The sequence below is a fragment of the Apaloderma vittatum genome, unplaced genomic scaffold, assembly GCF_000703405.1.
Source record: "Apaloderma vittatum isolate BGI_N311 unplaced genomic scaffold, ASM70340v1 scaffold32121, whole genome shotgun sequence".
In the NCBI taxonomy this organism is placed as follows: Eukaryota; Metazoa; Chordata; class Aves; order Trogoniformes; family Trogonidae; genus Apaloderma; species Apaloderma vittatum.
The window spans coordinates 13,272-37,912 of NW_009699105.1; the positions used below are offsets into that span (position 1 = coordinate 13,272).

Consider the following 24,641-nt stretch of genomic DNA (forward strand, 5'->3'; position numbering starts at 1 on the left):
TGACAAATTAGGCCGTCAGCATTTCCCAAAGCAAGCTCAGCCCTCCTTCCAGCCAAGCTGGCTCTCCACAGCAGAAGAAACAGGAACATCTGATTCAATCAACAATTCCATAAGAGAATTAAAAAGGAACACAAACTCCTAGAAGACATGCCTCCTCTGCAGTTCGTCCCTTGGAGCTAGACAGTGTGATGTTGACTTACCTTGAGACACTTACTAAACGTGCTTATTGCAATACAACAAGGAGAATGAAGCTGGTTGTGTTTGGTACTACCTGGGAGTAATCACCGAGGATGGCTTTGTAGAGTCTCTGCACAGTGTAAGCATGCATCTCCACACTATTGGTTATGAGCTGAATCAGATTGGGAACAGCATCATCACGAACATAACTTCCTGCCTGCAAGAATAATGGTTGAGAGGTTTCACTATTCGACTTCTGAGTCACACCCAACTTCTGCCGATATCCTTCGCAAAGCCGCCTGATGTGTGTGGCAATAAGAATCATCTCCCCATCCCCGAGCATTTTACGATACATTTTGAGCAGGCTGACAGGTACAAGGACAGGACAGTACGCTTTGCCAACTAACTCAACTATGTCCAGGGAAATCCGTATGACAGATACCCTGAAACTGTCAAAAGGACAGAGCGTGGATGTAAGAATCCTGTGCTACAGAAGGAACAAAAAGCAACACAGAAAAGTTCTCTGTAAAATGGAAGGCTTTAAATCATCCCGGGGACAGAACACAGCTCATTCAACCGCTTGCTCAAAGCCAGGCTCTATGCACAGGACCCAAGAACTTGCCTGCCCATCACTCTTTGGTCAGCGGGCAGGAAAACAGAGCCCAGAGGGAAAAGCCGACTTTAAGGCCAGGAAAGCATGCGGGACAGTACGCAACCACCCTGCTTTGGCACTGAAGGGAAGACGTACACTGTTCGAAACACTGTTCAGGCACTCCTCTGGCAGAGCAGAGCACACAGAAAGAAGGAAATTAAGTGAGCCTGCTTAGGTCAACTAAGTGAGAAAGCAGTTAGCCAAAGACGGCTGCACAGGGCCGTGTGGCTGGATTTTGGCAGCCGGGGGGCTACAGGGGTGGCTTCTGTGAGAAGCTTCTGCTCGAAGCTTCCCCTCGGTCTGATGGAGCCAATGCCAGACAGCTCCAGGTTGGACCCATGGCTGACTCTGATCTGACTGATAATAAATTAAACTCATTTCCCAAAGCTGAATCTGTTTTGCCTGTGATGGTAATTGGCGAACGATCTCCTGCCCTTAACTTTTCTCTCCTTTGTCCAGTTGAGGAGGGGGGTGAAAGAGTGGCTTTTTAATGTATTTTTAGGTAGTGACACACAAGAGAGGCAATTTTGCTTACCGTTGTTAAGACTCTCATAATTGTGTCTATGTGCCAACGTTTGGAAGGAGCATATCTGACAAAAATTAAAAAAAAACACAAACCAACAAATTAGAGCAATTAATTGCTAGCCTTCAACACCAGCAAGAAATCCATCACCACCACTCCCAACTCAGTTATTCCTGGCCCACTGTCTCCTCAGGGACACACACCAACAAAACACAAGCCAAAACCCACCACAAACCCCAGACACTTCACATTCTTTTCTGCATTGCTGCCGTCACTAGAAAGCTGAATGAATATACAGATGTGTATAATGTAGCGCAGCGTACCTTGCCCAGACAGTGCTTCGAAGTCTGGCTGCTGATTACGACGGCTCAGCAGCAACGAGATATCTCTCCTGTACAGCTAAACCAGAGAGAATCTGTGTGTGGAGGTGAGGCAGGGCCAGGACGTCAGCACAGTACCTGCTCCAAAGGGCAGCACGGTCCCACACACTGGGCTGCTTTAGTGACCTGAGGACTACCCACACGGGACACACCAGTGTGTCCTGCTCCTCAGAGCGCGTTACAACTGACGAACTGCACGCACGTCAGCAAATGGAGAAGAGATGAACCACAGATTCTCTCACGGGGGGCGAGGAGGGGGAGGAACAAATTACAAAATGCTCATAATTCCAAGGATGCACACAAAAACTAACAGCAAATAAATTGATCCCATACTTTTCAGCTGCAAGAAATATTCCAGATGCACAGTCTGCCTTGAACTCCGGTTCACAGGAATCTAAGAAATACAGCAACTCCTTCATCATTCCACGGACATTGTTGCCATTAACAAGAGCAAAACTCAGCTCCATTGCACGCCTAGGGCAAGAGACAGAAAACCAGTAAAGAGTCTTCACCTAGTGAAGTAGAAAAAAAACCCACCATGAACAGGTCCAGCTACTCAAATGCATTTAACTTGAGAGCAACATTTATTACTCCTATGAGAACAGTCTTTCACATTAAATATACCAGTATTTTCCCGGTCGTGGTTGGATAACAAATACCCACCTCACAAAAAACTAAGGGGGAGTGAGGCTGTGCAGTGTTGTCAAAATACCTATCCAGATGTCCTAAGGGTTAGAAATGTCTTTCAGCAACCAGAGCCCATCAGCGCTCCAGTCTGACCGTCCAAGTATTTGCAGTTGCACGCTGGTCATTTGACACACAACTGCAACAAGCAATCCATGCTACTACACACTTCCTCCAGCTTTAGGGATCCAGAAGAGACCTGTTTTGATCTCCATATATTAGAGATTCAAATACAACAGAGATTTAAAATATGAAGCCGTAAGCTTTACTGCATCTTGTCAGACAGACCACATTAGATTTCCAGAACCCACAATTTCTGTGTTCTTTTCAGACCTCTTCCCCTCTGGCCCAAGATGAGCCCACAACTAGACAGAGCGCTGGCTCTCTGCTATTCCCTGTTGTACACATCAAGAAGTCAGAGGCTAGTCCTTAGCCCTTCTACTTGAAGTATCTGTAGTTGATTCTAAGCACAACACATCCATTCTTCTGACTTTTTTTGAACGAAGACTACTATCTTCAAACACGATTGATTCCTGTACATCACTGGCAATTATTCATGTTATAATGCACTAAAACAGCTTCATTAAACAACCACGATTGTTCTTGAAAATTGAGCATTTGGTGTGATCCAGAAGCCAAACCTTCAGGCTGGGTCCTCTTCATACTGTCAGGAACTTTATTCTCTGCCTGTCACTGTGATAAGTCTACCAGAAGACAAAAAAGATCCTCAGAGGACATAAAAAAATCCTCCTCCATTTAAATTATCTTTTGAAATCATCTGGATAGCTGCTGAACGACATGTGTACAGTGATTCTTTACTGCTCACTGTGCAACAGATTACATTCAAAAGGTCTAAGGTCTATTTTGTAATATACATTCTCCAAACAGATCAGACTTCAATGTGTTTAGCTCCAGCAATTTTCACTAAAGTCACAATGCTGAGTTATGCTGCCATCCTTCCATGTATTTACAGGCAGTAAAATATTAGCCGTCCTGCTGATCGTCTTGCTTCAGCGTCAAGCTCGCTACCTACCACTACATGGGCACAGCTACTTCTTCCTGATCACTCAGTACATTCCCAGTGTTCACGAAATATCAGCCGCTTAGACCAGGCACATTACCCAATCCAGCGGTATTAGGCACAAGCTGCTCCTTCTCAAGAACCTGAAAACATCTAGACAGCACTGCTTCTCAGCAACCTCCTGGTTACGATTGTAGTAAGGGTTTCTAGAGAATGGTGACTGTAATTGTGTTATTTTGCTTTTTACCCAACCAATGCCCAGGGACCTAGAAGACACAGAGGCGTTCAGAATTATGGTGGAAATACATCAATAAATTATTACCTTTTATCATCTACATCTACAGCTGGGTGAAGACCTATAACACCATAAAACTCTTTTCACCTCTCCGACTAGTTCCCAACTCCTTTCCTCTAACCACACCGAGTTACAAGTTTTCCATGTTTCTGTTTAACTTTCCAGTCACACTACAGCAGATATATCAATACCGCAAGTGCGCAGAGGTACCCTGCAATATTAACACCAGACATTTAACACAGGTTGCTTACCTTCAATCATATTACATTGCTCACTTCTGTCCTGAAGTTTCTAATCATGTAGTTTGATCATATTAAGCAGACAGATAGACAAAAAGAACTGAACTGAATGGCAAAAGCATTCCAAATCATACTACACAGACCAAAGACGCGCCGCAGGGGTTAAAGGATGATGGGAGCAGGCCATGCTTCTGATGACCAAACCCAAGTATCACACCTTCCCCTCAGGTCCCCTGAACCTGGCTCCCTGGGGCCTCTGACATCCAGCCAATGAATTGCTTCAATGAAGACAGTGCATTGTCAGCAGCATGAGTGTCAGCACGGCAACATCATGCTCTGCTGATGGATCACTCAAAGGCTTCATCCTCCAACAGCACTCCAACGTGAAGCTCTGTTGTCTGTAGCGTACCTCTGTTTTCCTAGCAGGCACTAACACAGTTCTTCTGTTGCCTTGTATTCAAAACCTTGATGGGTCTTTCCTGATCTACATCGCAGCCTCCCGCTGGCTCTGGCACCAAACAGCAACAGCAGCCTGGCCTGCTCAGCATACGTAATACAAATTTGTGTTTTGGCATAGATTGCAACCGCAAAATTACAGGACACCCATTACATAACAACTAAAGCAGTTTCGGAAGCGAGACAGATTCAATTTCTTCCCTATTCTGTACATATTAGACCAAGCAGCGCTGTCAAAAATCTAGGTCTGATTCAAAGACGGGCATAAATTTGAAGATGCCTATTAGAACGAGTAACTGTGGCGTATCTAATCAGTTCAACAGGGTGAAAAAAAAGATTGAGCAATTTTGAAAGTATATTCATGACATGATGACAGCTCCGTGAAATTTTGGCCTGCAGCAGATTCCACAAGATGCAACAGGGATGCAACTGTCCCCATCACTGACCTGTCGTATGTGCTGCACTGAGCTCACACCACCAGTTACAGAAAGAACAACGATGAGGAAAAGAGTTCTGGAAGAAAGAGCAAGCAATTGACAGACTGAAAGACTCCATTCTGAAGAGCAGCATTCCATGCAGGCTGGGCAAAAGCGAGATCAGACAATTCAAGGGTATCTCCAAGTGTCTGACAGAAACGGGAGACAGTTACTATCATGAGTAAGAGTAACATAACTGAAGTAAAAAGAAACAGAGGAAGAAGTTCAGACCGAGTACCAGAAAAATGTCTTCCTGCAGTAAGAAGTACGGTTGCAAGCTGTTCTGATGGCCAGCGAAGCAGCAACATACTGCTATTTTTAAATGACAAATGAGCACCAAGAATTCGTACCGGGATGTGGTTTGTAAGCAAATTATTCAAACAACCACCAAGTTAAGTCTGAATTCCACCAGTGCCTAATCAAATTTAATCTAGGATGTATGGCTTAACCCGGCTTCAGGACAACATGGCACTACTCGTCTGTCTGTGGAAGAAAAGCAATATGGAGCACGTCAGAGTAGCTTTAATGAGGGTCGTAGTTTATGGAGGCTTTCCACCTTGTGAGCACACAATCCGATCTCCACTGAAGCTCCATTTTGGAAAACTCATGCAAACAGAAAAACCTATTTTTTCCAATCCAAGATGCATAAAATGTAAAAGCAGCTTCTCCAAGAAGGTGGCTACACACCTTCATTACCTTCTTCGAAGTATGAACCACAACTATGCAATAATGCTGGTCTCACCCATAGTTCCCAAGATTATTGTCCTTCTCCCTCATGCCCTGCTCGCCTTCCACAGGCTGTCAACCTCAACAGTCTATTTCACCGATGCTTCTGTTACCTTTTAATGGAGACATCCAGATCCTTCAGGCAGTCCACGATTGTGCTTCTGTGCCGCTGTACTGCATTATGGTCTGTCTGCACAGTTTTCAACAACGACGTCAAGGCTACATATCTGCAGTGAAGACATAAGGTAACAAACAGTTGACCGCAGGCATTTAATTTCTAAGCACAGACTTCACATCCCCCAAAACTCAGTCCCACTTTGCAACAGAACGGGGTTCTCCTGTACTCAGCCACAAACTGAAATCCTTCAGGGGACTACACGGCCTACCTTCAAAGGCGAGCTACCATACTAAGCTGTAACATGCCTAACAACAGCCTGCTGCCTCACAAGCCCCCACCCCAGTTCCCAGGCTCAGGTCAGCTGTCCACTCTTCACAAAGAGTTTGAAAAGACAAGACAAAGATTAGGCTTCCACACATCATACAACCAAATTAGCCCGAGCTGCGATTCCCAATGCTGGTCTTCTACTCACACCATGAACTGCAATCAAGATGCTTAGAGATGGGACTTAATTCTAGCTAGCAGTTGCAGCAATTCCACGTCCAGATTTGTAGTGGCCAAAGCATAACCAGACTCCCTTTTTGCCACCAGCACAATCAGAAAAACGGCACTCTTCGCCTAGTATGTCAGATCTCCAATGCCAGCTGGGACAAGATCACAGATTATTGGAAGAAACACCTGACTAGATTAAGAAATCACATGCTAAAAAACCCAGATCACACACCTAGACTCACCAACTAAGAAGGGCAGGGCCACAGTTAAAGATTTGCACAGAGACAAGAATGCCCCAAGAAAGAAGAAAGCTAGACAGTCACACTAACTCACAACAGTACTTCCCAATACGGGCTCCTGGAAAACTCTACTTCAGCCTCCTCTTTGGGTAATTGCTTCTCACACATTTTGAACTGAGTTTTGCCAAGACACACTGCATACAACTTACCTAATATTTTTGTCGTTGTTTAATAAGAAACGGCCTAGGATGTTAATAGCTAACACCTGCAGAAAGAGTTAGAGAAGGTTAGTGATCAAAAAGGCTACTGGACATCTTCACTGTTTCAAGATGATTTTAAAGGCAACAAGTCAAAGCTACCATTGTGGTTCTTGGCCAAAAGCGTAACATAAGGAACCCCAGAAGCTACCTAAGCAGAGGAAAAGCTAAGACAAACACAACACAGGGTCTCTCCTGCACTCAAGGGAACACAATCTGCAGAAAGTTTTGCCTTTTTTTTTTTTGCTATTTAAAAAAATAAAATAAAATAAAACCACCAAGACCAAACGCCCACAAAAAACAACACACACCACTTTCCAAAGAGACTACAGTCTTATCCAGGACCGACTGCGGAGCTATGTTTAGGTGAAGCAACTCTGCTTCATGTCTTCTACACAATTTACTCTAATATCAGTAAAAGAAAAGGACATAGAAAAGGCAACTTACTCTCAGTCCGCTCTCAGATTTTATGTCCATAATAGTCAGCACAGTTTCATAGAGAATGGCATTTCCCACGTTTTTACTTGTTTCTGTATTAGTGGCAACCTGGAGAGAGGAAACAAAACAAGCGACTCCAACACATCCAGAACAGACACCCTGTGTGCCATTCTGCAGAACAGGCAGTGAAATGAACCAGTCTCTAGCAAACAAGCATCACACCTATGAACACGTGTCTCCTGAAGAGAAATACAACCCGGCATAGCAAGCAGCTGTATCCTCACCAGTGCTGCTTAATCCAAATTATTAAGAAACCAAAAGAGAAAGTTTAAGCTGCTCATCAACCTTGCAGACCTCACCTGTGCAAGTATATCATTCATTGCTTCACTAGAATCATCATCATTTCGCCCTAAAATTCGTAGTAACCGCAGGATTCGTACCTGTTTGACAAAACAAAGCAAAGAAAAGCACAGTGGATTGCAGTGCTTTACGTGGGGGCCATGAAATGCCCAGTATGCTTCCCAAGGAGTAGTGAAGAAGCAAAACAAGCTGCTGGTTTCCATTCCTAAGCAAAATGCTTATCCTCAGTAAGACCTTTAACAGCAAGAACAGGCTTATGCTGTGCTCATTTTCTTCCCACTAGTCACAACTGTTAAGGGTACCCCCCCCCACCAGGCACAGCCTTGCAAGACCAACAAGCGTTGCTGCTTCTCTCTTTTGTCACGGTTCCACGTAAGATGATATGGTATTACAACTGCTGTTTGCACTAAGGCAGGTGTCTTTCACCAAGATAAACAAAGAGCATTTGCACAATCGCATCTAACAAAGACAAAATCTTAAAATCAGTGGAGCTGCCTGGAGGTAATCATCTCATCACACCCAAGTCTCGAACCACAGTGCCAGAATTCAGCTCTCGATCACTGTGTGCATCAGTTCTTACCTGCAGAAAGGGGTCACTGATCCCAGACACATCATGCTCTGGTGAATATCCAGACATAATAAGGTTCTTCAGAATACGAACTAATTGGGGAACAAGCTGTGAAGAGAGAGTCGTCCTATTAGGGTGTTGATCCTTCGCTCTCCCCCAGCTCTGAAGTACAGGTCCAAGGATAAATCTCGTACTTGAGAGTCAGTCAGTCTACAGATTCGTCCACCAAGTTCAACCTGCACACCCAGAGGTGAGGTTACATGAACACCTACAGCTTCGCTGGGGCACAACTAGGAACAGTTAAGCTGGGACCTGAGCACCACATTGTATCTTTAAAGCACTACAGCCTACCAGAGCTTGGCAGCTGAGACCTGGGAGGAAACACCAACTTCAATTCCTGTCTTCAGGAAAAGGGGATATCCCGGACTGTAGAAACAGTACAGTTCCCGGACTTCACTTGGGAGCTTTACATTAGATCCCGACTCATTTTCAGCATACGTCTCCACAGGAGAATCACGCACGGCCAAGAGCGTTGATCTTTCCAACCCCTGTACTGCTGTGACTAAACTATTACAAATTCCTTTAAGTTTGACACTCCATCCAACTTTGCTTCTAGAAAGAAAAGCTTTGTGATCTGCTTCTTCTCTGAGTGTTTCCAAAGAGTGCAGAGAATGGATTTCCCTCCAGTGTTCCCTCAGGGCTCTATTGTCAGACTACTTCTTCCCAGCAAGTAACTCCAGGTTCTGTTCTTCTCCTCCTCAACCCAAATTTCTCAGCAAGAGCAGCAACATTAAACTGACCAAATTCTTTGCCTCACTGCTCTTAGCAGGGTTCTGCATAAAAGCAGAGAAACCAATGAAAGCACTGTTACTATGCCAGATCCAGGAACACAAAATCATATCAACTTACACTGTTCACACTTTAAAGCTTCTTTCCAATTGTTTGGGCTAAAAAACTTTCAGACGCAGTTCAGACTCCTTAGATGTTGATGGCACTGGTCTTCCAGTACCCACAGGGATAAGTTATCTTTCAAGACTTGGACCTAACTTTGAAGAAATGTTACCTATTTGCACAAAAGTTTGGTTCAGGCACCTCTAGCAATGTGCTTCACCCGCCAGGGCAACTCTGGGAAGCCGTAACAGCACTTCTCTCCAGTTTCTCACATGTTCCAAGCAAGTAACCAGTTTAAGGCAGAATGTGGTAAGTAAGCCAACTGTTAAAGCAGACAAGTTGCAACACACCTGCCACTTATCTCAAAAACCCTTCATAGCAGCTATGAGTAACAAAATATTTTCAAGGATTAAATGGAAACTTTTCCAACACATCCTATGAAAAATCTTGAGGCTGAAAGACACAGGCTGGACTCATTTTCGCTGAACTAACTGCTCCCAGTTGATGCAGAGGTGTAGATCTTTAACTTTATTCCTTCCACAGAAAGTTTCTTCTATCCCTCTCAGTGCTGGTATTATTAAAATAATCCAGACAAGGGCAGGAGATTAGGTGACGAACCGGACAGAGGTGTTACGGTGACTGCACTGAAGTAGACTTTTCATTTCCAAAGCATGGCTAGCATCAGCAGAGCATTCTTTCTCTCAACTTCATGCATGACAATTACAGTTTATGAAACTATTCTCTATAGAACCCTTCGCAATGAATTCACTGTTAAAAATTAAATTTTCCTGTCCTTGAAATGGGCTGCTCCTGCATTCGTGTATGCCTGCTATGAGTCAGGGACTGCATTCACACTAAATTTTCACCAGATCAAGAGACTGCTTACAGTAAAGTTGTCACCTCCGACACATCAAATCAAGGTGGTGCTTCTCATTCAGGACAGGTAGTAGCAGAAGGTGCTAAAAGCACAATGTGACTTACAGAGCACACAGCTGCATGTGGACATACTAAATGACCAGTGTTTTCTGGGCTAAAGTCCTGAACGTTTGTGGTACAGTGCAAGAAGAAATCCAGCTGAGTTTCCCCATCATTTCTTCTTAGGCCTCCCTTCACTCTTCAGCAACTGCGTACTCCTCTGAAAACATGCATTTCATAAAACATACAAAAAGGAAGCACACATTTTTTCCTATCTGCCTTACAGAGGAAACTAAAGGGTGCTGCAACATCTTCCCTCAAGTGGAGTGACCTGGCTGGAGCATCCCTGAAACCCCGATCAACATCTTTGCCTTCTAACATGCAAGAGTTCTGAGGACTGAGGACAGAACAAAGGGAAGCGGTACAGCCATGGAGATCGGTTGAGTGCCACAACCCCAAGCCTTCTGTAGTCAAATTATGCCCGTGAAAAGCATCAGCAATGCAGCCGGGCTCCGTAGGTCCTTGTAGCACAGTCAGCCTGCCCGCAGGCGACAAAGTGACTGTCCCTCCTGCTTCCTTTTAGGAACCACCAAAAGCTGCCCTGTAATTCACACAAAACACAAAGCCCAGTTTGTGATATGAAGAAAACTTAGGGCTACACCTTGTGTAGGCATCAGAGGAACAAAAAAAATCCTGACGTATTCCTCAAACGAGAGAGAGCTTGAACAAAGCAGGCTCGTGTTTGGAGAAGGCCACAACTGAGATTCAGGGCTGCCTGGGGTATGGAGATTTAGTGACAAGACAAGGACCAGCATACAAAAAGCATTAGACGAATACAATCGATCTAAGCGTGTGGCACCAATCACAAATGTGGTATTAAGCAGCACTGCCTCACAAGAGACAAACATCTACAGATTGGAAGCAAGCATGCACCGTCTAGAACAGTTAACTCTTACCTTTTCATTCTAACACACAGCAGGATTCCCAACAGACAAAAGGGACAAAACAGACGAAGCAGGCATTAGGGACAGATCAATGTTATACCATTCACAGCATAAACAACTGCAAGAAATAGCTAGAAAAGAATCTGCCTAGTACCTAAATTCTGTGGACTCAGGTCTTCTGTCTTTTCCCCATCACTGCCACCTTAACGAAGCAATTACCAGCAAGGATGGCCACCTTGAAGACAACTCTAATCCCACTTTCATTCCTTCTTTGAGACGTACAACCAGGGCAAGTGACGATGCCTGACAAAATGCCCAGATGCACCAAAGGATGCACTGTGTGAAATCTCTAGTGCCAGAGACAAGCCAAGGAAGAACAGGAAACTGGGCATGCAAATAAATAAGCACCTTTAAGACTTTCCAGGGGAACAAACAGCCAGTTCTGTTCTACTAACTTTGTTAAATCGCTCTTTCTTTGACCAAGATGTCAGAATGACAATGGATGCAATTTCCAGATGCCCTTCTATTGGTAGTCTTCCATATGCAATACTGCACAGCAAATTACAGCCAACAGCATAAGGAAGTTTGTGCTGGGTAGGGTGGGAAGGAGAAGCAAACATTCTTAACCAGAGGAGGAAGACTGACATTGATTCTCATATCCTTAAGTACAAATGGAAAATTATGCAGTATTTTAAGACTGATGTCTTGTAACACAGCCACTTATTGAAGGGGATTAGGGCTAGATACACACAAAATTCCTCTTTTTTTTTTTTTTTTTTTTTTGCAACAAGCAGACAGCATTATTCTTCACTCAAATAGCCGTAAAGATTTTATTAAAAGATCTGCACACTGCTTTCACTAGTGAGACTAAGAGGATGCATTGGTACAAAAAAATAACGAAACCCCAAAAAATCCCAACTCGCCACAAACAAAACCATCAATATTAATTCTGCGATATTATCAGTTCACAGTTACCTTTCTAAAGTGTGCAAGCATGTCTGGGCTTCTCTCACACATCTCTGTGAGGAGGACAACTGATGTGTGAAGAACACCTAAAAGTGAGGGAGGGGAAAAGAAAAAAGTATCTACATTTAACATAATTTCACTGGCTCCAGACACATAAACAAAGACCACACGTAAACATCAGAAAACCATTAAAAAAAATATTCTTCTCGAACATATTTACCCCAGAATATATTTGCATTTCCAGCCATGCCCAATGGGAAGCAGATAGCAATATGCTCATGTCTTAAAGCTGCAACGACACGTCAAAGGAGGAGAAGAAAACCCCGGATTTTGCCTGCAGAAACTTGCATCCCAAATATACAGTTAGATGGTCACATACACAGCTGGACTAGATGATCCTTAAGGTCCCTCCAACCCAAACCACTCTACGATTCTAGACAGACACAAGACTCTCAAGGACAGTTTGTGCTAACTGCATTGCGGGTGGTGGGTTCCTCACGATTCCTGACTTTCTCTCCTGATTTGGGTACCCTAGCCAACCGCACGTGATCTGAATTGGGCCTTTCTCAGAAGGTCTGAGCTCAGTCTAGGGAAAGACTAGAGCAGACTGCTCGGTCGAGCCAGCACGTGCACACCTGCAGCCAGCTGCTCGGTGCCCTGCCTTCAAGAGTCCCAGTCCAAGTGTCTCTGAGAACAGTCAGGAAAAGGCCTGTCAGTCACCAACCATTTAACTGCATGTCAGTGCTGGATAACTGCTCAGTGAGTTAGAACCTCGTAAAGCATGAGACTTCAACGATAAGCATTATTTTACGTCCACATTCAGCTGTAACATGGCAGTCTGCAGATGCTAAATTTTTACTTGCTCATTTTCTGTTAAGTCTGTGATGGAGAACCCCTGACTCAGAGACCAGAAGCCCGCTAAGTAACGTCTTCTACAGAGACGACAGCATCTACATTCCACACGCAGGTTCTATCCAAAATCTGTTCTGAAGTACGTCAGTATCTACATACAAAACTTGTGTCACAGCTCTCTTAACACTGACACTGCTTACTGATCCCTGAGACCTCCCAAGAGGCTGCTAAAAGGTTTTCATATATATTCTCCTTCAGAGAAAGGTTAACACAAAGTCTATGGGTACAACTGCTGGCAAGGAGATGCTGATTTCTGAGGATAAGGAAAACAGAAAGGATGATCCTGTTCTTGAATTCACGTGAACTAGACTCAACTCAATTCTCTGCTTGGCAAAGTCTTGAAGAGAATATTCCCATCTTTAAATAGGAAACAGAGGGAACAGAACAGCTGTCAGCTTTTCAGGGTTGCACAAGACAGAGGATCTCAAGCTATCAGGCTGGATCATGTAGGCATCACTCAGTGCCAAGGAGTCTTACAGACCACTGCCTATATGGAACAGCCCCTGGTGTAAGTATTCTCATCATCACATTTCAGATGAAGATAAGCTCGCTGCACACACAAACCACGCTCCACACGCAAACTGTCCTGTACCTCAAAGGTTTAACACGTACACACACACAAAAAGGAAACAACAGCTTCTCAGGAAGCTACTGTGGCCCATCAGTACCCTTGGTGCTTACAACTACCCTGTCTCGAGACAGAACTTCTCCTGTGATGGGTTTTCAGCACTGCAAACAACAATTACTGTAGAACTCCCAGCGCATCCACTTTTTTTTCCAAGGCACATGCCCGCTGCAGATGTGCCACAGGACTCAGACTTCGGGAAGTGAGTGCTAGGCTTGATAGATATCAGTCAAGATATATTTCTCTTTGAATAATCTTCTAAAAGCACTTGTGCAAGAAAATGCATTAAAACGGAATAATCTTGCAAAGGACTGTTAAGTGAGTCGTTCTGATGACGAACAGCACTGAAAAAAGGCACTTTCCTGACAGTAATGTAGGTATCTCAGTCCTGGAAATGCCTGCTAACATGATGTCAGAATCCTACAGTGTCATGCTAACAGAAGTCAGAAAACCCCCAAACTCCCAAGAAGTGCACTTTAGGAGCCCTTTGGGCAATGCACTGGATGCAAACCACACACTTTCCCATTCTGCCCACTCTTGAAGCACATAAAAACACAGTGAAAGAGTTCCTTTTGTCACCTATGCTACGTACAAGTCCTGCTGACTAGCACAGTCACAGACATCCCTTCTTTCTGAATGACATTTGTTTCCACTGCACAGAAATGGGAAGAAACCAGTCATATGAATACACCACAGAAGCTCCTTCTAAACAAAAGGCTTAGGCAGCAAGCACACCATCCCATAAAAAACAGCAGAGCCGTGCTTATGTCTCCGACATTACCGTGGTTCTTCTCATTCAGCAAGTTTTTGGTGGCTGGCAGGAACATTTCCATGAGTTCAGGCACCTTTCTAATGACATGAACAGCGCACAGTGCTGCCTGCAGAGAAAGAACAACTCTGTTAGTACATATGATAACGACGACACATGTTTTGAGCACACAGAGCACAGTGGGAATTATCACAAATTTCGTGATATACAAAGGCCTGGAAGACTTACGGTACACTTTTCCTTCCCTCTACTGCAAATGAAACTAAACAGCATCACAGAGAATAGTTCAATAAAATTACCAGGAGCGGGGGGGTGCGGAGAAAGAGAGCACTGAGCTACACAGTAACCCTCCCCCTAGCCATGGCTCCTTTTCGCATCACTCACTCCAGAAGTGACACTAACTGCAAAGCAGCTCTGCGTTTAATAGCGCTGCTTTAGTCTGCCTTCCTGTTGCTAGGGAGGGCATAATGCCTTTGAAAAAAATAATTAAATTCATGTCAGAGTATGGCTCACTTTCTTTCCCTTGAATATCATCTCCTTCCATACAAAATAACTTCCTCCTGCAGGTGATTGGTGCTACGAAAAATATACTGCAAAAAACCTGCCTACTTCAAGGGTGCAGAACCCACAGGAGGCACTGTTCTTTGCAACTACTTGAGAATAAAGCACAGAGGCCTCTTCCCAGAACACAACTGCACCTCTCAGCATCACTCTGGATCCAGCACTAGACAGAGAATCTCTTCCTAAGTTCTACTGCTCCCACTCTCTCCAAGACCTAACAATGAACTAAATTTAACAGACCAAGGGTGATTCACTTTGCAGATGCTATGGTACCCTTGCTATGGAAATGTTTGCCTGTTTCAAGCCCAATCACCATCATCAACAGAAGAGATCAAATAGGCTCAAACCTTCAGATAAGACACTGTACGGTTCACAGTTCGAGTTTCTCTGGACTTAGCCAAGAAGTCATAGAAATAAAACTGATGCCTAGAAGTCTGGAGCTAATGTCTGCAAATGGGCAGGTGTTCACACTGCCACCAACAACCTTACGGTAGAGAGTATGGAAACAGAAACAACCACCTCACCCGCTAGAGGTGTGTCTTTCAGAGGCTTACGCACACTTCTGCTGTAGATACGGAGGGAGCTTTGACATCTCTCTTGCACACTGCGAAAATACCCAGTGTGATCCAAGCCATCTAGTATTCCAGATACTAACAGGCCTCCAATCGACCTTGTGTTTTAATCCATAACAAAGTACTAAAAAATTCCCTGAAGTACCTTCTTCCTAAGATAGGAGTTGGAAGTTTTGAGGAGCTTTTCCACCTCTCCCGCAAGGTCTCTGCACATTTCTGAGGAGCCCATGCAGCCAAGAGTGCAGAGTGCCAGCCCCTGCACATACTGCGTGCTGTGATTAAGGTCACTGTAAATGAGAAAAAAAACACAAAGCCAATGAGCGTGCACACAGAGAACCCGAATGCACAAGGAAAAAAGGCACATGTCTCTACAGTCATCTAGTCAGACGCACACACGGCCCAGGAGAACTCTCCAGATGCTCAGCTATTTGGGAGCATGACTAAGGAGCAACAGCAGCTTCGAGGGCTTGTCACTACTTCTACTCAAAAGACAAAATACTTGGTTAAAACAATCAGGTGACTGAGCTGAGAAGAAGGAAGCTGACATAGAACTCCATTAAAATTTCTAAAGTAAAGGCAAAACATTCTATTTCTGGAACATGCATGCAAAGAAGAACCTAACATGAAGTACAGTCCTGCCGTGAGTCTGTGGGTTATCTGAAGTTAAGCATGATCTAGGAGAGGCTTTAGCTTCTACTTTTACAAACCAAACATTATATAAAAATCTATGTAAAAAAATATTCTGTATCTTGAGTAAAAAACACAAACCTCACCACTCATACACCTTGAAAATAATCCATACAGGAATTTTGTTTAGCAGTGCTAACTATTCATATGCCTAAGGAATCTGCAAAAAGTGGACAATAAGAAGCCAAACTATTTAAAAGCAGATGCTGTTCGTGAGGCCAGCTACCGATGTCACACTAAGTACAAGACAATACAGCTTCCGCATGGCAGTCTCAACAGCCTTTAAAACTGATTTCTTCACTACTTCTCCATCAGACTACTTGGTACTCATGTCGCCACAGTATCCAGGATTCAGTGTTCAAGAAAGTGTATAAAAAAAAATAAATTAAAAAACCCAAACAGTTCCTGGCTTAGGAGGCAAGGGCACTGGGGACTCACAACGGGAAAGCTGGGGAAACGCGTGGTGTATAACCAAAGGCATACAAGGTGCAGAAAAGCAAAAGACAGTATTCTGGTTGTAACGTCGAGCAGCTACAGCAACATGCAGATGAAGGAACGGATAGCACATTCCACTAAATGGGTTGTCTTTTTGTTTCCTTCCTTTAACAGACTTCTGGCACCTATATAAAGCTGTGTGTACAGCAGCTATGTGCTTCACAAGGGTGCTTGCTCTTTTGGCATCAAGAATCTAGGTCTTGCTATAAAATTACAAAAGACAAGGCCACAAATCAAATACCTTAATGTCTAGAGAAAAGCAAGACAAAGTGGTCGATACAGAAGCCAACGGAGAAAGCAATAAACAACCTACTGAGGTGATGGGAAGCTGTGCGCCAGCTCTGCTCCGCTCCCGTCTGACCCACTTCTAGTTCAAACTCACTGCGTCCTTACCACCCAAATTCATTTTAGCACAGGCAGGTTCTAGTGGAAGAGCTTCATAGGCACGACATTTCAAGGCCAAAGGTAGCAGATGCTCAGCCCTGCAGGGTTGCCACGTTTCTTTCCACGCACTTTGAGGCCACATTCTAACTGAAGATCAGTACTTACTTGCTAGTATCTGGGAGGCTTATGTTCTAAAATTGGAACATTTCTAAAATTAGAACATGTTCTAAAATTAGAAATTATGTTCTAAAAATTTGTTCTAATTATGTTCTAAAATTAAATAATAATAAAAGCAGACACACCACACATAACCAAGCAGGCCTCCGGGAAAATCAACTAGAATACAGTTGTTCCCCTCCTGCTCCCACTCATCTAGAAAAGGGGCATTAGTGGCAATGCCCCAGTCATCTTCTACTAAACAGTAACATAAGTCAGCCCCAGTTTAACAGCACTTTGCCAAGAGGAAAAGAAAGTGTGCCTTTTTTTTTTTTTTTAAAAAAAAAATATCTCACATTCCATCTTGCCTGATTTCAGCAAGACACCCCCAGACAACACATCCTAAGTTGCTGCCTTTCTTCCATGGAAAATCATTCATCCAGGACCATTAGGCTACCCTTAAAAAGCAAGCAGGACACACAGTCCTGATCTTTGAGGCCAGGTGACTCTTCAGAGCTCATACAGAGCTGAACCACCACAGGTGTTTAAGGGAAGGCTGGATGTGGCACTTAGTGCCATGGTCTGGCTGTTGCGATGCTCTTGAGTCATAGGTTGGACTTGATGATCTCAAAAGTCTTTCCCAGCCTCAACAATTCTGTGATTCTGTGACCAGAAGTCAAGTAAACAAATACAGGACAACGCGGCTGCAGCAACATATATGACTTTGTGGCATACAATGGCTAGTCCAGCCTGCAAAATTCTAAACATAAACACATCCCGATTCACTGGCATTGAAAAGGCACACAGACCTTTACTGATGCTGCATTACTGCTCACCTCGCTCTTTCCTACTGCAAGCTGGAAGATAACTAATTCGAGAAACGGAGGAGAGCTCTTCACAACAATTAGGGGCCTTCTGCACTGGCTGAGCAGCTTACTGTGGCCATTTCATCTCCCTGATCTTATTGATCTTAACGCGACCTCCAGAAACTGGACTAGGGTTCTGTAACAGTGGTTACACCAAGCGTTGTTTGCCACATACCCGTCGGCAGGACCAATGCAATTCTATATTCTCTTCCCTCTCAGGAAGTTACACAGACTCATCCAATATAGTACGATACTAGAACATTCTTGAAAGGTCAACATGCAAGACACCAGTTTTCTAAGACAAGGGAAAAAAAAAACTGAAGTAGTCAAAATAACACTGTCAGGAGTGTAGTTTCATTTTCTGACACCTCAGAGCATGTGTTGATGGAGAGAGAGGTGGTACCCTTACTTCTTGATGCAATTGGTCATAAGAAGATGGACATCCTGTCTCTCATCCAGCAGCAACATGGCACCTAAATACCCAATGCGCTTGTCTGTGAATTTCTGAGAGGCAATGAGCTTGAGGCACTCCAACTGGAAAAAAAAGGGAAAAAAAAGAAGAAAAAAAAAGACAGAATTAGCTTAAACTACTTCTTAGCTAGAGGAGAAACAGTTTGAATTTTGATGTTTACTCATCTAGGTCTCTCAGAATGCATTTTTTAAAATTATATTGTATTCCCACTTTAGTGATGTGAAAAACAAAGGTTAAATGACCTGCCCAAAGCTCCCAGACAGCAGGAAAGTCATTAGCAGCAACTGCATCCTGAAGTAACCAGACACTGTTGGCCTTCTGTGACCTCAGACGTACCAGATACGCAAGTTTATGTCAGATCACAAACGTAAAAGATAATATATTTATCGAGACAAGGGATCCATCATTAAAAACAAAATAGGAAAGGTGTGGAAATCCAGATCACGTGTCGTGTTTGATACGCACTGGAAACTTAAACGGGCCCATCTAGCTACTAGGGAGGATCATGCTCTGTAAGTGAAGTTGTCAAAGCCACGTTTGGTTTGGTATGATCCGCTAGCCAGGTAAACCTCAGACACAGTCAGCGGGACTTAGATGTTCGTGCTGTAACCTCTGTCATTTCTGTAACCTCTGTTTGAACAGGTGAAGTCTGACTAAAATGACACACACTGCAGCCACCACAAGCTTCCCTTTCACCAGGCAGAAATGCCAGCGCTGCTCAACAGCATTAGGGAGATGCCCAAGATGGCACGCAGAGCTGCCACCCGCACTCCGCTGATTAAGAATTGCTAATCATTTTTTAAATTTAATACTCTCTTATTGCAAAAAGACATCAAACAGAAACATTCTGACATTACAAAGCCCCAAAATCTTTTTTCTCTAATAGGTAACTAATCAAGTATAATCAATATGTACCCGCCAGACAGGAAGTAGCAGAAACAGCTTCTCAGAACAGGTAACAGACCTATTCCTCACAAGCACACCCATAAGCCAGTTTTACAAACTAGCTGGGACAGCAAGTAAGCATACACAACGAGCTGAGAGAAGGGTCAGACAAAGCTTGCAACAGATCCATTCCAGAGGAAGTAAAGGGGGCATGCGCAGGCCAAAACACAGGGCGTCATGAAAAGTTTTTCATGGTCCCTAGCTATAGGGAAGCTTGAACAGGGCAACAGACACAGGTGAGATGCAAGAAGCACACATACACATCAGGAAGGCAAGGTTGTACAGGATACTGAAAAGAAAATTAAAGTCAAAGTGCCAGAGAAAGTAAGTGCTATGGCCTAGCCACCGCCAAGTTCCCGCAAGCGCATGGCATCAGAATATACAACTCAGCTACGCAGGAAGTTGTCCCACGTGAACACCCAGCTAGTGCGGGATGACAAACCAAGAAAAACCTTGACAGAAAGTTCCATTTGCTAGGTTTAAAGGGGCTGAAAATGGAGAACGAAGAAACGCATCTGAACAGTAAAGGTCGGCCATCCACGAGGGCAACTGACCTTGCCCAAATGGGCACTAGCAGCCAGGGTAAGGTACAGAGCACTAGACAGCAACCTCCTGCAGCTCCACTGCTCTCTGTAAAAGAATATGGCACTCCTGAACCAACTTTCTTCCGCAGTTTACAAGATACTTTCTTATACAACCCTCTGCAAAAATGCAACATAGGATTGATGACGTCTGGGCTACAGTGTAAGAGCCAACACAGGCAGAAGATGAACAACCAAGCAGAAGGAAACTAACGACTGCAACAGAGCCTGCGGACGTATTTCTAGTACTTTTAAATCTGAAAGATATTACTGAAATTCACCCCATGAAAGTCTCATCAAGTTCTTGTTTCACTTTTTGTAGACAAATACATGCAAACTAGCTTCAGGCACAGCAGTACTGAGAAACATGAAAAGATGAAGGTCTTACAAGGTCGAATTAGTGGAAGAAATCTTGATACCACTATGGCCATTTCATTGAAAGGACCGATTAAAATCTGCTACATCAGAGCTGTAACAGATACATCAGTGAAGCTGGATATGATACAGGCATACAGAGAGACTACAACTTACCCAAGTTTTTACTGACATAGCCACCCTTCCAACTGGAATCATTTTGCAAGTAGAAATAATGACAATAATAATAAAAATACTTGACCATTTGCCCAGGCTGTCTGACAACTTCTAAACTTGCCCAAACGGCCTTTGCACACGCTCTAGAGAGAGCTGCCATCCAGCGCATGGCTAAATACAGCGCTCATTTCTGTGCAAGATATGTTGAAGATCCCTGGCTTGGAAAGATAGAGATCAGCCGTTCACTACTTCTGACATCTTCTCTAAATTTTCTTTTTTTGTTGGTTATGCCATGCACCCTGTTAGCTGAAGTCAGATGCGCGTGTACCTTTTTAAGAGAGACTGCCTAACACAGTCCATGGCTCTCCTGTTTCTCCCACAAAACCTGTTGCTCTCGGAAGCTTCCTGCCCGCAGCCCTGGACTGGGTGCCCACAAGACTCCACTGCTGGAGCAGCGTGGCTCTTCAGCAGGTCCCCAGCTCACACAGACTAAGATCCACCTACGCCACACTTAACGCTTTGAGAGATTCCTCCCAGCTACCAGCACTGAGGACAGGCAAAGCTCTGCAACTTACTTGGAGAGTACTTGTTAAAGCCCCTTCTCAGCCTCGGGCCCTAGACCTTCCCAGAAGGGCAGCTGACAAACTACCGGAGAACCAAGGCCTTCAGACGAAGTGCTCCGGTCCCAGTCAGCCTAGATGCTTCTCTTTGAGATGTAGCAACCACGGCAATAACAGACATTAAACAATCTGGTTTATCCTCCTTTCACTGAGAGTGGAGAGTAATTTACCATCACTGACCCAAGCAGAAACTGAAAAATTATTAGACATATGGTCTAATCTTCCATATACAGAATTAAATACTTGATTAAATACATGATAAAATAATTCCAATAGAATTTAAACATGTTCCTAATATGGGTGAAATGAGGAAATGCTGGACGACGCTTACTGGTAACCTAGCCTTAAATTTTGTTACAGGTTTCTCTCTTGGACCAGAGAGCCTGGCTGTGTGAAGTGGTAAAACCAGGATAATACACAAATTGGACCCTGGATAATACATAAATTGACTCGGTCTTACGCAACAATTCATTATCCTCAGAGAAGAATCCAACGGTGTGGAAGTAAAGTGATGCACTTTATGTATAACAGCACAGCCCAGACTCACTCCCTAACTCAGATTATCTGGAACTTGATTTCAGTGGCTTGAGTTTACTGTTTCACTGAGACATACCAGGACTGCTAATCCAGTCATGAATGGATGGACTCTCAAGACATGAAACTACTTTAAGGGATACAACAATCTGACAGACTTTTTATTCAGCTTTATGAAAGGGCTGGGTTAGATCACTACTAACAGGACACTTAACAACTTCTAAGCAAAACAGACTATGCCCCAAAGACTAAGCAAAGCTCAACCTGAAGAATATCTTGTAGATCAGGAACTCTCATCCTTCTGTCTCCCTTTTACACAATCTACCTGTGTCAAAAATAGCACATGGAAAATAAGACAAGAAATGAAAAACTCATACCAGCATTCTCCAAGTCACCTCACTAAGATGGGGACAAGGAACATCAACTTCTTATTGCTGGGAATAGACCAGCTCTTATCTAGCTAGAATAGATCTCTAGAAGGAAAAGGGTAGAGAGCCTCCTTTGAAGCCACTGCTATTTTTCTTATCAAACACACAGCCCCAAAGTGCTGTCTTGAACCCCTCTAGAAATATCCATATGTAATGGGCTGTGGTTGAAGAACTGCTCTGCACAAACACGGCTGGTGAAGAACAGAGTCTGGCAAAAGCAGACTAACTAACTCTCCGTCTACACGCAGCAGATCCTACTAACAGACTCGGAACTAACTAATGTGGGTTCAGAATACACATGAAGACAGACTTCAAAAGATCCCGCAGAGCAGACAGCAAAACTGCAGCTGGGAATGCTCCAAACAAGTCAACGTGCCCAAAACACACAGGGCAGACTGGCATACGCACGTAGCACAGCAAGCACCGAACCCCGACCTACCTGTCCAAAGTGTGCAGGGTATCCCAGCATGTGCATATACAGTAGCTTCGCCACGTTTCTGCATCGGTATGTGTTATCTTCCTCTCGGAAGGATGACCGGATAGCAGCACATTCCTTTTGGATCATCTCACGCTCTTCTGCCTGGGTTCTTGCCGTCCGGATGGTCCGGATCAACTCCCGCAGTCTGATGGGGGCTGGCATCCTCTGGGAGAAGAAAGAGATCTGTAAACCTTGTACTGTACCTAAAGGCTTCATAATGGTCTCATACTTGTGCTTTTTTCTTTTTTTTTTTTTTCTTTCTTACCCTACAATTATGTATGTAGAAGAATTTAAAAAATGCAGACTGCTTAAATAGCATGGTTAAAAATAAACTTGCAACCCAGGTGAATTCGTTGTACCTTACATTTGCTTTTCCAGAGCATTAGAAACAGAAATTGCTACGCTTCGAGCTAGCTGTTGGGTGAACATATCAGGACTCCCCATCTGAAACAGGCAGAAACGGCATGCTGTCAGGTGTGCTCTCACATTCACATCAGCTGCCTTCCTCCAGAAAAGTCAGGCTCCAAAGGCAGTGGATCCCAAACTCTTGACAACTTGGGACAGAAATCCTTTACGGAGAGCAATGCTGTTCAATAACTTGCACAAGATTTCATACAAGGGTTTCATACAGCCATGCCTCAAAACCCCTGCAAACTTGTGACACACACTCTTCCTTCTTAGAGGTGCAGAAGTCAGCAGAAAACGCAGACGGAAGAGCAATCCTAGCTGGGTGGATATTTCAGAGAATCTTCTTTGAAAAATAAATCCAACAACTGTCCCTTTATAACATTCCACACAAAACAATCCTTTCTAAACCAAACAAGTCTGCCAAATCAGTGTCTGGCGGCAGTGGTATGACAAGAGTGCGCAAGAGAAGTGTGTTCTGCAGGACCTCCAAGCAGTTTCACTTCACCAGACAGAATACTAAGGAAGCCATCAGACCTAGGGAGCAATTTAGTCTTCTGAGCATCCCTCAGAAGGAAAATGGCTCTCAAAGAAAAGCCACACGTGAGAAGTTTAAGCGTTGAACAGAGTTCTAAGTTCATGCTCACCAAAGCTGACTCTTGACTTTCTGAGGATCAGACTATGCAAGCATCTCTACACTCTTCTTTCATCCAAGCTAGCCTGTGAATACAACTGAGCCATTCTGGTAACAGATAATGTCACACTCCGCATAAAAAGTTGCCGTGGGAGTCTGCTACCGATTTTGTCTGGGTCACCATCCTCCCAAAATGGAGCGTCACGCATTTTAAGCACAGAAAACGATGTGCATTCAAATGGCACGCTAACTGGCTCGCATGACACCACAAAGGTGGCAGGGGACGGGTTTGCTGCAGAAAAGCAGAGAGAGATGCACATACTATGAGTAAAGGTGGCCACCCAGTACAACAGCTGCATGAAGCTCCATAGGTCTGGATTATAAACCAGGTCTCCTACAGAATTCAAACATAACACCGTGTCTCTTCAGCCAAAACATGTAGACCCCTCATACTCCAGTGCCCCACCTTCATACCGGGAAAGTTTGAACTTACAGAGACAAAAAGCATTCGATTTTGAAAACAGATGTTCTTTCTGCAGAAGGGTACTTTGCCCCAGAATGATGACACATGTAGGATCAAGATTATCGAACGTACTGATCCTTAGTCCTGCCTTGCCTCTCCAGGCAAACTTAATAGACATTCCCACATTACTGTGATATGAATGAATTAATGCTTATTATGCAGGCACATGCTGCACTAACAAGCAGGGGTTAAGGGGACTTGGGGGTGCTGACTGATGAGACACTCAAGAGGGGCCAGCAATGCGCAAACTGCATCCTGGGCCGCACCCAAAGAAGCGTGGCCAGCAGGTCAAGGGAGGTGACTCTGCCCCTGTGCCCTGGCGAGACCTCACCCAGAGGAGTGCATCCAGCTCCAGAGCCCCCAGCACACGAAGGACACGGACCTGCTGGGGCAAGTCCAGAGGAGGCCACAGACACCCAGAGAGCTGGAGCACCTCTCCTACAGGGACAGGCTGAGAGCGCTGGGGCTGTCCAGCCCGGACAAGAGAAGGCTCCTCAAGGGGAGACCTTCTAGCGGCCTCCCCGTACCTCAAGGGGCTACCGGGAAGATGGGAGGGACTGCTTACAAGGGCGGGCAGAGACAGGACGAGGGGCAATGGTTTTAAACCAGAGCGGGGTAGGTTAGATTAGACATTAGAAAGTTCTTG

General features: G+C 44.3%; 1 protein-coding gene across 2 annotated transcripts in view; it reads right to left on the minus strand.

Annotated features, from left to right (window-relative positions):
* AP1G1 (adaptor-related protein complex 1, gamma 1 subunit) overlaps window positions 1–22,598 on the minus strand; it is a 32,187-nt gene extending 9,589 nt beyond the window's left edge. Inside the window, exons 1-14 of one of the 2 annotated variants that reach the window (XM_009878244.1) lie at window positions 22,395–22,598; window positions 18,254–18,378; window positions 15,402–15,543; window positions 14,136–14,232; window positions 11,827–11,903; window positions 10,864–10,872; window positions 8,114–8,209; window positions 7,533–7,613; window positions 7,183–7,281; window positions 6,688–6,743; window positions 5,743–5,856; window positions 2,066–2,206; window positions 1,365–1,419; window positions 272–394 (exon numbers count right to left, since the gene is read on the minus strand). In XM_009878244.1, the coding sequence (XP_009876546.1) occupies window positions 272–394; window positions 1,365–1,419; window positions 2,066–2,206; window positions 5,743–5,856; window positions 6,688–6,743; window positions 7,183–7,281; window positions 7,533–7,613; window positions 8,114–8,209; window positions 10,864–10,872; window positions 11,827–11,903; window positions 14,136–14,232; window positions 15,402–15,543; window positions 18,254–18,378; window positions 22,395–22,595 (1,416 nt within the window). In that variant the 5' untranslated portion in view covers window positions 22,596–22,598. The remainder of the gene's footprint in view (window positions 1–271; window positions 395–1,364; window positions 1,420–2,065; window positions 2,207–5,742; window positions 5,857–6,687; window positions 6,744–7,182; window positions 7,282–7,532; window positions 7,614–8,113; window positions 8,210–10,863; window positions 10,873–11,826; window positions 11,904–14,135; window positions 14,233–15,401; window positions 15,544–18,253; window positions 18,379–22,394) is intronic. The other variant, XM_009878245.1, reaches the window with a different exon arrangement.
* Window positions 22,599–24,641: the final 2,043 nt, after the last annotated feature.